This window comes from Leptonychotes weddellii, chromosome 5 (genome assembly GCF_054177405.1).
Source record: "Leptonychotes weddellii isolate Sample4059 chromosome 5, ASM5417740v2, whole genome shotgun sequence".
NCBI lineage: Eukaryota > Metazoa > Chordata > Mammalia > Carnivora > Phocidae > Leptonychotes > Leptonychotes weddellii.
The window spans coordinates 31,947,953-31,963,905 of record NC_138373.1 but is presented as its reverse complement, the minus strand read 5'-3'; the positions used below and the strand labels follow the sequence as shown (position 1 = coordinate 31,963,905).

Sequence of the window (15,953 nt, the reverse complement as noted above, 5' to 3'; positions counted from 1 at the left end):
TGGGGGTGGTGGGGATGGGGAAGAAAGGGAAAAAAAATAATTATTTCCATTAGGCATTATTGTGTCTCCAGTGAAAGGCAGGATAGACAGCAACCCATGGTGCTGCCTCTGGAGTTTGAGCTGTGTTCAAAGTCTTAACACGTTTACTTTAGCACATCTCTCATAAACTCCATTTGGAAGAGTCCAGAGCTAATTTGCTAAATATACTTGCAGGAGGTAGATGAGGGGGCAGATTAAATCTTATTACCCCTTTCAGATGAAAAACACTGAGCCCTGCTCAGCTATGAGAACAAGAGAGGAGAATTGATTCTAATTGAATGCATTTATTCTCATATCTGTTGTTCTAACACCAGCACCAAGTGAGCACAGGATCCAACATAAGAATGATTTGTCTTTTATTCCCTCAACACTGTTGATTTAAATAAAGAGGGTGGACTGTGATTATTGCTGTCTTTACACAGAATTAATGGTTTCTGGGTCTGATGTTGTAGAAATCCTCTGAGTCACAATATCCTGAGGTAGAATCATCTGAGATATGGCAATGAGTCTCAACCAGGGCTGAGTCTTGGTCCCAAGGGAATGATGCTTCAGAACTGGGCCAGGCAGATTTGTTCACTTTTGCTGTTTTGACCAGCTGTCTGCCTGCAATAGACAATGAAAACCAGTGGGAAAGGGTCAAACTCATAAATACTAGGCTTATTCTGTTAACACGTATAATAGCTATTAATTGCTTTTCTTCTGAGGAGCAAAAGGGCATGTACAGTCAATGCCATAATAAGTAATACTGTGTGATTTTTTAAGATATTAATAAATCTAGGCTGGTTCAGCCTTTTCTGATGCCATAGATGGGAGGTAGATTGGGAAAGGACCCCAAGTGGGCCATAGCACTGACGTGCACACAGAAGAAACCTTTATTTTGGTGTGTGGGCTCTTGGGAGGGACAAAGGTCATAAAGTCATATATTTCAGATCTGAATCTGGAAGAATCAAGGCACTGAAGGCATTTTTAACGTCCCAAGGACCTCATAGGTGTGTGTTCAGGTGTAAGTGAAGATTAGGACTGCCATTTAACACAAAAACTAAAAATTCCAGGGGGTGTTTATATGAAGAGAAGCTTTAGGACACATCCCACGGCCATGCCAGCAGCAAAAGGGGATGTGTATGTGCACATGCTGCATTAAAGATTCGGCTTCTGGATTTGAGGCTTTTAATAATAATAATAATAATAACAACCACCACAACCACCTAATACATTTTTAACTGTATGGAATGGTTGCTTTTTAGAAATTATGCTGTGGGCATGGTAATTTAATCAGTACCTTGAAGTTTTTCCTTTATCTCTCCTATAGCTAATGGTTTCTTTAGAAAAGGACCAATTGATTTCTTTTTAAAATGTTGCTTCAGGGTGTAGAGACCTTTATAGGTCGTGTTTCAACTTATAGGAAATTTTTATAGTTCAAATATAAATTACGTTAAATGTAGCCTTTGTAATGAAGTTAAGGTTAAGTAAAGTTCTGACTTTCCTTAGGCTGTTTATAGTGTTCAGGAGGCTCCCATTCTATTGAGATAGGAGCTATGTTAAAGCAGAAGGATGGTCAGGGTTGGGTTTAATAAGGAATGCAGGAGGCTCAGTCTAATGATATAATTATTGAGATAAAGAGGTGCACCAGGGCTCTATAATGCTTTGATTCCTGGCAGAACCAGTGTTATGAGTTGGATTGTGTCCCCCACCTGCCCCGAAAATATGTTGGAAGCCCTAACCCTTGGTACTTAGGACCTTATGGTACTGGTGACCTTATTTGGAAATAGAGTCTGCAGATATAATTAAGATGAAGTCATCCTGGCTACAGAGGGCCCTAAATATCATGACTGGTGTCCATATAAGAGAAAAGAACACCATGTAAAGACAGAGACACAGGGAGAAGATGGTCATGTGATGATGGAGGCAGAGACTGGAATGGTGCATCTATAAACCAAGGAATACCAAGGATTGCCAGCAACCACCAGAAGCTAGAAGAGGCAAGGAAGGATTCTCCCCTACAGGTTTCAGAGGGAGCCTGGCCCTGCCAACACCTTGATTTTGGCCTTTTACCCTCCAGGTCTGTGAGACAATAAATACCTATTGTTTTAAGCCAGCTACTTTGTGGTACTTTGTTATGGCAGCTGTGGAAAACTAATACAACTGGTATATCATCTGGGGGGCCCAGTACAAAATGAAAATGCAGGTCCTTGTTAAAAAAATCAAGAATTCTGAAATGGTGCCAGTAGATTATTAAACCAAGTTGGGGGCTTTTCTGAGCCCTGGGCCTTGAGTGATTCCTCAGGTCACAAGTCATGAACCTGGCCTTGGTTGCTGGGTTCTCAAAGTGCTGGATCCCCTTTGGCATGCAGCAAGTGGTTGAAGTGGATTATTACAATGTGCACTGATTAACCATAGGAAACCCAAAGAACACTCACTTCTTTTTCCGGCGAATGGCTCTGTATGTCACGCTAGCAACAAACAGAACTGCAAGAACTCCTGTGACAATCGCGAGACCAAATGATGTCCTTTGGAGAGCCAATGTCCTCTGTGTCTCTGCTCCTGATAAAATATCAGATGGTTTTTAATTGTCTGATTATTAAGAGGCTGTTCTTGCTGGTCCTGGGTCCCTGGGAAGTTTTCCATCCAGGCTCTGGTGAATATTAATTATGGAAATGAAATGTACATTTAACCCAAGAAAGTGCTCACTGTAGAGAAACCTTGTAGGGCAAGTCGTTGAAAGCCGATTTACTAAATGACCTATTTGCCAAATGACCCATTTTCCTAATGACCACTTTGCCAAGTGACCAATTTGCTAAAAAGCCAATTTGCTGAAAATCAGTTGGTGGGACATTTTGTTTATCAATAACTGATGACAGTCAAAGACCTTACCCCAGGCTCCCAATGGGCTATGGGACAGGGGAGGGGCCAAATAGTTGTAGCAAAACTCTAAAACTTAAAAAAAAAAAAAAGCCTTAATAATTTGGTGAATTGTCATTCATTTAATTAGATTCCTACAAAATGGCCTGCTTCCTGTAAGTTCACAAGAAGATTGTGGGCAGTAGCTTAGAAAAAGGAAAAAGGGTGTCCTTTGTACTCTGTTCTAATTGAGCATAGTTAAAACGTTTTAAGTATAATAAATCACCAAGCAGCATCTAAGTCTCTCTGCAGAAGAAAAGCTGGCCAGTGTTTGCAAACAACTGAATTCTCAGAGATGATTCCATTCTTCCTTTATATCATCCAGATTTAAGATTTTGAAGTCTTAAGAATTAGCAACCTTATTTACAGGAACCACCTCCTTTCCCCTTTTTTCAGCAGTGAGTGGAATAGTAAGGCTTCATTCCTCCCTTGTGAACAGCTTTCTTCCAGGCACCAGCAAGGACTAAGTTGCTGAAGGAAGGCTGCTTTTCTGTATCTAGAAGGGGCACCAAGGGACAGACTGCATGCGATTTCTGAGAATCAGAAGGATTATTGCTTGATGTTTTCTATGGAGAGCCTTCCTTTTGCCCCAAAGGCACTATATGAAATGCTGCCAACATGTGGAGGGATTCCCTACTTCCTCCTCTATCTGTTTAGAGCTGCTGCTATCTTGCCCTGGGGGCACTGAAGCTGCCAGGGAAACAGGATTATTCTGCCACCCCCACCCCCACCTTTTGATTCTTTTCTCAGGACAGAACACACTATCAATTTTCTGTTGGTTGATTTTGTATCTCACCTGGCTGCTGGTCATATGAGTCCACAAGCATTTCCTGGGTGACTGCCAGGGAGGCATTGTGGGGTTCAGGGGTAACCCCCAGGAGCTTACACATGAGTGGGTAGATGTGGATGCTGTCAAAAGGCTCAGCTAGGTGATTCTTCTTGAAATCTGGCCCAAAAGCTCTGAATATGGTCTTCATGTCCATGTGGACATTATCAAAGCCATGAACTCCTTTGTTGAAATATATTATAAATCGCTGAAAAATAATAACAAAAAAACCATTTTAGATTCCAATCTCCTGAAAGAAAACTGTCCCTTGTTGTCATGCTTGTCAGATCCATGAAATCTTTGAAAATTTAACGACAAGGAAGGACCCTGCTCTAAAGTGCCAAAAAGAAGAGCAAGGAATGAAAGATCTTTAAAGAAAGAGAATAAAGAAAGCATACCCATTAGACACAGCAAGAAGATAATACTGACAATAATAATAAGCTCAGACATAGTGCCTCCGGTGATGGCCTCATGTGCTTTGCAAGCTCCTCAATCCTGAAGAGAGAAGAGTAACAACTACTTCACTGTGCACATCAAAGCAGGCAGGTGGATGGGGATCTGAGAAGTATACTCAGTGAGAGGCATTTTCTTCTGCCTTATGGTCAGTTCAGAAGGTTGCCTATTCCCTCAAACCTCGTTGGTTATGTTGGGAATGTGAGTATTGCATTAAATCCCTTCACATCACTCTCAACTTGTTACATCATGAACCAGGCTTACAAAGAGGCCAGTGACTGTAGAATCTCTTCTTGGCAAGACCTTAGCTTTGGGCACACATCCTCAGTAATCTGGGCCGTGTGAGTGATAGCAAAATATCAATAAATTGTTGCATTTTACTGTGACTATTTCCGCCAACATTAAACAATAACCTTAAGAGTTTTCCCATACCTGTTATACTCTGAATTTGTAGCAATACAAGAGTATACAGATTGCAGACATGATTATAATGTTCAGCTCCTGTCCGTAGCCTAGGACAAGCGTTCTTCAAGCTATACGTGGGATGCTCTTCTGTCATGTGATGTTTAGATATCACCTAAACTTTGTTCTGCCATGAATTATTCGTTGGTAGTTTACAAAAACCAGACTACCTTACTTATGTCTTACAATTAGCCTTGATTTTGGTATTTTCTTCTTTAGATTTGCTTATTTTTTCATAACAGCTTTGTTGAGATACAATTTGTATACCATACAATGTACCATTTAAAATGCACAATTTGATGATTTTTAAATTTTTCTCAGAGTTGTGCAACTATCACCACAATCAGTTTTGGAACATTCATTACCCCAAAAAGAAACCCTGTATCCTTCAGCAGTCACTCCTCATTTTCCCCTAACATCTCCCCCCCTGCTCTAGACAACCACCAATCTGTGTCCTGTCTCTATAGATTTGCCTATTCTAGACATTTCATTTAAATAGAATCATGCAATATGTAGTCCTTTGTATTTAATTTCTTTCAGTGATCATAGTATTCTCAAGGTTCATTCAAGTTATAGCATGTATCAGTACTTTGTTCCTTTAATGGCAACATAATATTCCATTGTATGGATATACCATATTTCATTTATCCATTTATCAAATGATGGGTAATTGGGTTGTTTTCACTTGGTTATTATGAATAATGCTGCTATGAGCATTTATGTATATTTTTGTTTGTGAACAGGGTTGCTTATTATTATTATTATTATTATTATTATTTTTGATATGTGCAAAGGGGAACCAGCAGCTTTTTTTTTTTTTTGGTGAATCTACTGGTGATCTGTGCATAACGATCAAGCACACAGGCTTGGGTTCAAACTTCAGCCTTATACTTCTAATCCCAAATCACTTCTCTCTAGCTTTGGTTTATTTCTCATTAAAATGGGGGAGATAAGAATATCTTTAGGGGCTGGGAAAACAAAAAATGAAATAACTAATGTGAAAATTTTAGTACAGCACTGGACAGTGCCTTGGTCAGGGAGGGATGTTTTTTTGCATAGTGGTGACATAGGACAGGGTTGTTGGTTGGGATGTGGGGTTAGGGGTGGGGAACACTTAGGAAGCAGTGGATTACAAATTATGTTTTAATTTTTTTCAGAACTGTTTCTCTCTAGAGGCTGTCTCCCAGACCCAAGATGACTTTATTCATTTTAGAATCAACTCACCCCATTGATGTTATAACCAGAGTCGGCATACGTTACGATTGGCAGGACCTGCTTGTGTTTAGCAAAATGGAAGCGTTCTGGGAATTCCTCCTTCTTGTACACATTGAGGTGAGGGTGTGCATTCTTCAGCGCTTGGTAAACGGCTTCCTCTTGCCCTGGTTTGGGCAGGAGCATCCCAAAGCCACCATAGTCCACGATATCAAACTTGACCAAGTCCCTGAACTTGATGTAGTTAGTCAAGAGGATCTCAGTGACGTTGGGCTTCTTTTTTACTGTGGTCATGCCGTGGTCTGATGTGTGATGACATTGAGGTGATTGATCAAGCTGTGTCTTTCAATGGCTTCCACCAGGTACCCGATGGTTCTGTCGATTTGCTGAATAATCACCCTTCTGTTCTCCGTCTCAGGCCCAAATCTGTGTCCCGTGTTATCTGGCTCTCCATAGTACAGAGTCACAAAGTCAGAGTCTTCCTTAGTGAACCAGTTCATGACAATATCGATGTTCTCCCTCCACTCTTTCTCGTTGCTGTCTGGGTGAGTGTAAGACTCCAACAGGAACCGCTGGACAGCCTCCCCTTTGTACTTCGCACCTCCTCCAGGATAGTGGAATGATGCTGTCTTCTTCCCCTGCAAGCACAAGAAGAAAATTCTGTCAGGGCTGTTTCTCATATCTTTTTCATAATAAGTAAAACCTGACTTGTTGATGTCTCTGCCCTAGTCCAGAATCATAGAGAACATGTGAGCTTTGGAGTCAGATGGTGTTGGACTTCATTCCTGGCTTCACCAGGATCTCATCGAATCTATAACACCATTAGTTGCAAGACATGCTATTATTTTATGTGGCTACTAGAAGAAAAATGCTGCCAGTTAAACCATGACACTCCACTGATTGTAAGATGAACTCCAACTTCAGAGATGGCGAGATGAAGAAAAAGTTCCTTGGAATGGAGGAAAAATGATACTTTCTATGTTGGTGATGGTGAGTGAATTCTTTAATTTCTTAAGCTTCAGTGTTTCTATGTAAAATGCCAAAAAGTTGATATTATTTTTGTGAGGATTAAGCCAGATAACTTTAAGATAAAGTGGTGGGGATTGTGTTTTGGCATGTGATAGGCACTCTTTTCTTTGCCTCCAGGTAAAGGAAACCACCACAAAGTCTTCCCTGATGTGTGTACTGAACACTTAATATGTTTGCCTGCCTAGCACCCACTCCCCCTCCACTGGTTCAGAGAACCCTGACTTCCCCTAGAGACTATGCCCTTGCTTCATGGCTGGTTTGGGATGTGTTGTTTACACATCAGGCTCCAGAGGTGGGATGTGGTTGTGGCCTGGCCAATCAGAGGACACTGCATCCACTGGCCACAGAAATTGGTTCAGCCTTGGGCCCATGTCCCAGTCAGAGCCAAAGAGATTTGATCTTGAGAGTTTTGGAGAGGAGGAGTAAGGGCTAGAGGAAAGCTTGGGACCAGAAATCAGGTTGTTTTAACAACACACATGATTTCAAAGTAATGGAAATATTCTTAAATGATCCCCCCAGCAGAAAGGTGGCTGTTGACAAAATTTGGTAAAATTGTTAGGAAAAAAAATAATTTTATGTTTGCTCACCAATGAGTTAACAATGAGATGGACACATCTCACTAAATAAGTCCTGCTGTTGTAAAGCAGCTCCTCAGCCAGGACATGGAACATAGTAGGGGCTCAATGGATTTTTCGTTTAATGAATGAATGACCTGCTTATTTGGGGAGCAAGTACTTTCCTTTGCCTCAGCAAAGCTATTAACTTGAAGGCTGTACTGTGACACTTCCTCTATCACCCAAGATTTGGATGTTCTGAAAAACATAAAAGTTCATTGGTTTTAGTAAAACCAAGGATGGTGTTGGTGTCACTATGTTGATTTGGTATGGAGAATAAATGACCAGGAAGAATTTGGGGATAATGGCACCTGGACTGTGGCTATTTGGTCAATAAATAAGCAGAAAAGTATAACCAAGAGTAATGACAAAACTTCCAATGTACTGTTTGAGAGAGAAAAGCAGGAAAGCAATTTGGAAGTTGTAGGGGACGCTGTTGGTTTTCTACCTAGATCCCCTTATTGGGCCAGTGCACTCACATTCACTTCAGCTGCTCCATGTTCTGGAAAATTACCTTCAGCCAAGTGGCCAAATCTTGCCTCACCTGGGAAGGTGTTCCATACTGCTCCTTCACTCCCAGCTGCCTCTGGCCAGTGATTGACTGATGGGAGGACAAAAGACCAGCTTCCTTGCCTCAGAGTGGGATAGCATGGGGGTGCAATTCATGCTCCAGAGCTGTCTGTGGGATTAGGCTGAAGCTGGTCTCTAACTGCAACCACAACTCACTTATCTTCTTCAATCCCTGCCCAGTCAGTTTCCCTCACTCCCATCTCCTGAGAACTCTCCCTCAATGCCTTATATGCACCAAATCCCTGCCTCAGGCTCTGCTTTTAGGAAACTTGAAATAAGATATAAATCTTTTTTTTTTTTTTTTAAGATTTTCATTTATTTGTTTGAGAGAGAGAGAGAGAGAGTGTGAGCACAAGCAGGCCAAGGGGCAGAGGAAGAGGGAGAAACACACTTCCCACTGAGCAGGGAGCCTAACATGGGGCTCAATCCCAGGACCCTGGGATCATGACCTGAGCTGAAGGCAGACGCTCAACCGATGGAGCCACCTAAGCACCCGAAGATAGAGGTCTTAATACAAAGTATTCTTTTCAGGGCTCCAGAAGCTCTGCTATCCATTGCTATAGGTGAAATATTGTGCCCTCTGCCCTCCAGCATTCATTTTCTATCATGTGATTTAGTTTTATTTTCTCTAAAGCACTTTACCCAATCTGAAATTATCTTAATATGTTTCTTGTTTACTGTCTATTTCCCTCCCTTAGAATGTGAGTTCCATGAGATCAGGGGCCATGTTGATTTTATTGACCACCGTTTTCCTGGGATCTAGAACAGGCCTGGCTCAGTGTAGGTGGTAATTGTTGGTTAAATACATGTTGAATGAATGCATGAATCACATCTCCTTTTGTGGGTTCAAAACCCATCCTATTCTCACTCCTGATTAACTTATGGAAATAGTTACAGAAGCTCTTTCTTTCTTGGGTTCTAACATCTTATTTGTAATCTCTTCAGGCAACACATTTTCATTTCTGATAATAGAATTTCTATGGTTGTTTTAACTTGTAAATCCTCTAATATTTATTTATTGCATTTCTGATTGGCATTACTCATAATTCTCAGTTTTTAGCGGTGGTACTTTGTTTAACTTACATATAAATTGACTTTGCTCTGAAGTATGGAATTGGCTGGAGGGATAAAACTTTCAACATTTTGTAGAACATAGTTTGACTGGCTATTTTATTATCTAGTATAAGCTGACATTGACATTATGAGGGACTTAGGCAGCTCTGCATATCCAGTTGACTTTTTGATGTTTGCATGTTAAATCTCAGATGTTCTCAACTTGAAATTGTTTTCTTGTGCTGTATTCTCAACACACACCTTCTTTAAAGATATCTCAAGCTGTAGTCTTAGGAAACTGTGGTTTTTTTCACTTTGCCCCATAGGGATTTTAAGAGTTATACTGTTCCATGAAAGAAGCTCCGGAGAGAGGGTGCCTGGGTGGCTCAGTTGGTTAAGCGACTGCCTTCGGCTCAGGTCATGATCGGAGTCCCGGGATCGAGTCCCACATCGGGCTCCCTGCTCTGCGGGGAGCCTGCTTCTCCCTCTGACCCTCCCCCATCTCGTGCTCTCTCTCTCTGTCTCATTCTCTCTCTCAAGTAAATAAATAAAATCTTTAAAAAAAAAAAAATGAAGCTCCGGAGAGAAATTATGCTTGAGTGTGTGTATACACACCCACACACCCACACACACACACACACACACACACGACTCTGTTTATTTGGGACCCGTGATAATCAAAAGTGCTATTTTCAACAAATACTTCTTAGAAATAATCTGAGCACTTAATTGGATGCAAAAGAGTGGGTATTTACTATTCTACCCTTTAATTAGCATAATCAGTGTTTCCAGTAGCAATAGCAATTGGAAAATCGCTGGTTTTATTAGGTTCATTATTCTCCCTTAGTGTAGTGTTGCATCAATGTAGCTATTACTCTTAAGTTGCTTTTTTAAAAATAAGAGTTGGTACTTCCTATAGGCAAAATCCTTGGGTTTTTTTACAGAGTCCACCAAACTCCTCAGAACTAATCATTAGAACAGAAGTTTCAGTTTGGTTTTGCATTTTGTCTGATCTCTTCCTTTAGGACAGAGTGAATGTCACAAGGTGCACATGTTTTAGGAAGGCCCTCGAACATTTCATCATGGTTGTGCTTTGGTAGGAAGTATGTATGGTTTAGGGAAAGGAGTTAGTTCCTCCTTCTAGGAAGTGATTGGGTGGAAAGAGATGGATTCCATGTATGTGAAATTCAGAAGTCAAGGTTGATTCTGAGTGTTTTCATTGCTTTTCTGTGCTCCAGAGGAGTCACTGAACAGAAGGAGCCAGATGGCCAAGATTCTATTTTCTCCCCCTCCCACACCCTTTCAGAGGTCAGATTATTATTCTTAGAACCTTTATGATGCATAATAAAGACATGGTTTGGGCCAATATTGGGATGAAATATCTTGTTATTAATGCTCTAGGCAGAAGCAGCTGGCACCACCTAGCTCACAGCTCTTCCAAGTTTGGAAGCTATTGTCTAGGAGACTTGGCTTACAGTGAAAACCATAGCTGCCCTCCTCACCCTTTCTCCAAATCCCCTCCTGGTTTTAGCCTACCATGGTCCTGATACAGACTCTTGGCAGCCATGGGCATCTCACTCAGATCATCCCCTGCCATTTCACTCCTTAATATGCTCTATAGCTCCTCCATAGAGAGGTGAAACATGCCCCTAGGTTATTATTTATTATTTTTTTTATTATGTTCAGTTAGCCACTGTATAGTACATCATTAGTTTTTGATATAGTGTTCAATGATTCATTAGTTACATATAACACCCAGTGCCCTCCTTAATATCTCCTTAATACCCTTAATACCCATCACCCTGTTGCCCCTTCCCCCCACACTGCCCCTAGGTTTTTATGGTTTTCCTGGGCCTTAAAGTCATGGCTGCCTGCCTTTCTCTGAGGATTAGGACTTCTGAACTTGGTGAACCACTTCAGCCATTAATCATGTTCAGTTATCAGGCATGCTCATTTAAAATCTGAGCTTGCTCTAAATGGAGCCTCTCCGTTCATACCCTGACCATTAGTGAAGTCCTGCTGGAGTGTGGATATGTTCTTGGACTGTGAATAATGCACTCAAAGGTGGCCAGGAATCCCATCTTTTAGGCATCATCCACAAGGCATGTCAATTCTTATGTATCTTAATGGACTCTGGCAGCATTAATGTCATGGAAGGAAAACATTTTAGTCCTATTAAAGGTGAATGCATCAATCTTCACAAAGCCCGCCTGGAAGATACTCAGGAGAAGGATGGATTTTCCCAGTGATGGATACAGGTCAGGCCACTCCCCTATAGTCCTGCCTGGTAATATAGATAAGCCCCTGAATGACATTTAGGGCCAGTTGGTATGCTGTTACTGGGGGCTGACCTGGGGCCACAGGTTTGCTCTGATTGCAGCAGCTTTCCTGCCAACTCCTCGAGGAGCTGGCCAATGGCCCTGTCCCATGGCAGGAGATGTCAATGGTAGAATGAGATATACCAGCTTGACTTTCACTTGCCAAACTCATGGCGTGTTGTCAGTAGTCTGGCCCTCCACCAGATCCTGTTTTTGCACAACCACATATGAATTCAGCAAAGAGGAAGAACACTCTGATTATGAATTGAGCAGGAGACAATGTCTTGAAAATAAATGGCAATGAGACAAGAACCATGAATAAGAAAAACTATAGGAAAGAATGCTACCAGAAGCTTCATGCCAATGAACAAATACCATAGCAAGAGACTAGAGAGGCCCTGGGTTCTGAACAGTGAATTAATGAAGACTGCCTAGACCTCCCTAGCAGCAAGGCAAATACGTGATTCATTATGAAATCCACGGTTAAATGTTTTGGCCAAGGAAGTAATATTATGTTATGGTTAAGAGTTAAGAGTTGCTGAACCCAGAGTGAGTTCAAATCTTAGCTTTGCCTCTTGCTAGCTTTGTGACTTTTGAGAAATTATGGCACTGCTCTGTTAGGTGGGCATGATCGTAACACCCACCTAAGAACTGTCATAAATTAATAAATGTAAAGCACTTAAACCAGTACTAGGCACATAGAAGGTGTTATGCATGGTATTTTCTTGGGGGGACAGAATTTATTTGCATGGTCTCTGCCTCAAAGTTAAAAAAATGTGACAGAAGAGGAAGGAATCTAGAGCCCAACAGTTAAGGGAAAAATGAAGCTGAGGTAGAGTCATTGACAACCCCCTGTGATTCATTTAGAGCTATGTTGTCCAATATAGTAGCCCTTAATCACATGTGGTATTTAGATTTAAACTGAAATTAATAAAAATTAAATGCAGTTGGGCACCTGGGTGGCTCAGTCAATTAAGCGTCTGCCTTCAGCTCAGGTCATGATCCCAGGGTCCTGGGATCCAGTCCTGCATCGGGCTCCCTGCTTAGGGTGGAGCCTGCTTCTTCCTCTGCCTCTGCTGATCCCCCTGCTTGTTCTCTCTCTCTCTCGCAAAAATAAATAAAATCTTAAAAAAAAATTAAATGCAATTAAAAATTTGGTCCCTCAGTCTCACTAGTCACATTTCAAGGGCTCAGTAACCACATGTGGCTAGTTCCTTCCATGTTGGACAGTGCACAGCAGAACATGTCTATCATCAAAGAAAGTTCCATTGGATAGTTCTGGCTTAGAGCTGTAGTGACCAGCTGAAGTGCTAAAATGATTCAGACTCCTTTAATGACTAATAGTTTTTGAACATTTAGTTTTCAGCATATTACATGCATTATCTCAGTTAAACTTCCCAATGGGCTTAAGAAGCAGGGACTCTGGGGCGCCTGGGTGGCTCAGTTGGTTGGGCAACTGCCTTCAGCTCAGGTCATGATCCTGGAGTCCCGGGATCGAGTCCCGCATCAGGCTCCCTGCTCAGAGAGGAGCCTGCTTCTCCCTCTGACCCTCCCCCCTCTCATGTACTCTCTCTCATTCTTGCTCTCTCAAATAAATAAATAAATCTTTAAAAAAAAAAAAAAGAAGCAGGGACTCTGATAAAACTTCATTTTATGGGTGCGGCAAATCAGGCACAGAAAGGAGGGTTTTGCCCAAGGTCACGCAGCTGGAGAAAGGTGGAGCTGGCCAGATCCTGCTCCAGGAGTCTAAGTCCACAGCCTGCGTGCTGAGCTGCAACAGTACCACCTTGTAGCATGACACACCCAGTGTATGTTGGAGCACAGAGATGAAGCTCCAGTGCCAAGGGGATCTTTGGAGCAAAGGTTGGTGTCTTGGGGAAGACAAGGAGGAGGTTCTACTCCGAAGTGAAGACTGTGAAGCTGATTAAGAAAATACAAAGCTGACAGCAGTTTTGGGGCTAGGACTTAAACATGCAGCTCTGATTTCTGCCTTTTTGAAGGAATAGTAAGTGGCCACTGGAATCCTTTCAAGTGAATGTTCTCAGAGCTTTTCATGATCTGAAGATTTATTAAATGGTCAACTTCATTCTTAAGGGCTTTTATGCTTAAGTCTGAGGCAAGTGTATAAACAGATATTTATGAAAAAGCTGCTGAGTTCAGACCGTATGGTGAGCCCTGGAGGTGCAATCATGATTAAGCCAGACTCTGTCCTCAGAGACTCATCCATCGATAATGGCTAAATGCATATTTCATTTAATACTTATATCAAATCTATTAAATAAGCACATATCATTATTCCCATTACACATTTAGGGAAACATGTTTAGAGAAGTTAAGTCACTTTCTCAAGGTCACAGCTTCTAACCCCCATCCTACATGCTGAGGAATGAGAGGCGATGTCCCTGGAAGCCAACCCAGGGTTTCTGATAGTACCTGTCTCTGGGCTGTGATCCAGAGGGGGAGAACACCATTGTCCCACCACTCAGTCTTATTCTTTGTTGTTTTGAAGGAGAACTTCCATTTTGTCTCAGTATTAAACATCATGTTGTGAATGACTCCGTGATCTTCAATCCAGCGACCTTGGGAAGGAAGGAGGGAAGGTACTGATAAGTTCTACAAATGGATACTGCCAGGAGCATCAAAGTGATCTTAAGACCTCCCCCAATATTCTTCTGGTTGGCCTACTTCTTCTGGGGGATTGTTGCTCCAGGTGGCTACCCTGGGGCTTCAGACTTGGTTTTCTGGAGGTGCAAATGTTGGTATGCATGAAGGAAGGGCTAATTTCTTCTCACAACTGCCAAATTGGATCTGCTCCCTGGAACAGACCTCACAGTCCTGGAGGAAGCTGGGATTGGCTGTGGAGGGAAGGCAGGGCATGGGGAGGCCAGGTTACTTGGGCTCTTCTGTGTCCAGAAAGTAAGAGCCTGGAATTTGGATATTTCCTGTGGGACGACTTTCCTTATCTTCTGCTTGTGATGATCTGATTAAATATTGAATATCCAGTGGGCCCAATTCTTGGCAGACATCCAGGGTTTTTCCTGGGACTCTCATGCTGTTTGAGGAAAACAATGGAATCAGGAAGGATTTCTAGACATAAATGGGTATAGACATATTTCTCTCTACTTAAAGAAGGAAGGCAGATGCTGGGGAATGTGATTAAGCTAGATTATTCTTGAAAACATAAGAATTGAACCAGATATAGAAAAAACCTGTGATCTTACATTGTACCAGGGAAAAGGGGATGCATGTTGGGGGGCAGTCTAAAGAGTGAACCAAAAGATCCAAGGGGACAGATGAGTACACTTCCTTACCTGCTGGGACAGAAACCTCTGGGTGACCCTACTGATTATAAGATAGTGATGATTTCTCCTATTTCCAAGTTAAATCAAGGCAGGACATTCTGTGACTAGAACTTGATGGTCATGGGAACCAAGAAGGGAAAGCTCTCCACTGGCTCAGAGTCATTGCCACGCTGCTGGTGGCTAAAGCCCCCTAGGATGGCCAAGGCTTTCAGCTGGGAAGAAGCAAAAACAGTTGTTGCTTTATTGTTTCTGCCTTGTAGGTAGACCACGCTTAGGGGCACTGGAAAGAAGTTGTGCTGCTGTCAGGGATTGGGGCTTTGGGGTCAAGATTCCTGGTCAGGGATCAAATTAGATGGTTAACAGCAGAAGAGCATGGACCTAGAGTCCAAGAGAGCTGGGTACCAACCCCGACTCGGCTTTTGAACATGCTAGGTGAACTTGAATAAGCCCTTAACCTGCCTGGCCTTGGTTGCCTGAACAATAGCAGGTATGGGTTGTGTGATGAAATCATGGCGCATATTTACTGTTTTGTCAGAAGCCAACACCTTTCCTAAGTTTTTAGGGACATTAACTCATCTAATGCTCCCAACAACCCTGCAAGGTGGCTACTATTATAGCCTCTCTTTTAGAGATTTCCCCCTTTAAGGAAACAGGCACAGAGTTTCCTCAAGATCATGTAGCAGAATTGGGCTTTGAACCCAGGAGGCTTGGTTACAGCCCATGCTTTTTTTTAAATAGGTGAAATTCACATAACATAAAATTAACCATTAACATTTTAAAGTGTACAGTTCAGTAGCATTTGGTATAGTCACAATGTTGTGCAATAATCACCTCTTTTTAGTTCCAGGGCATGTTCATCACCCCAAAAGGAGTCTGAACCCACTAGTAGTCACTCCCCAGTCGTCCATTCCCTCATCCCCTACTGACCTCTAGTCTTCTTTCTGTCTCTATAGTTTTACCTGTTCCAGACATTTCATAGAAATGAAATCTCACAATATGTGACCTTTTGTGTCTGGTTTCTTTTACTTAGCTTCATGTTTTCCAGGTTCATCCATGTTGTAGCTTGTATCTGTACTTGATTCCTTTTTTTTTTTTTTACCTTCTTTTTTTCTTTTTTATTCTTAGGTTAATCCCCATACATTACATCATTAGTTCTAGATGAAGTGTTCCATGATTC

At 41.9% G+C, this 15,953-nt stretch overlaps 1 protein-coding gene across 1 annotated transcript in view; it reads right to left on the bottom strand.

Moving 5' to 3' along the window:
* Window positions 1-378: 378 nt before the first annotated feature.
* Window positions 379-15,953, bottom strand: part of LOC102742034 (ectonucleotide pyrophosphatase/phosphodiesterase family member 7-like) — a 31,498-nt gene continuing 15,923 nt past the window's right edge. Inside the window, 6 exon segments of the mRNA XM_081820096.1 lie at window positions 379-642; window positions 2,457-2,580; window positions 3,734-3,971; window positions 5,903-6,201; window positions 6,204-6,528; window positions 13,908-14,053. Coding sequence (XP_081676222.1) covers window positions 588-642; window positions 2,457-2,580; window positions 3,734-3,971; window positions 5,903-6,201; window positions 6,204-6,528; window positions 13,908-14,053 — 1,187 coding nt within the window. The 3' untranslated portion in view covers window positions 379-587.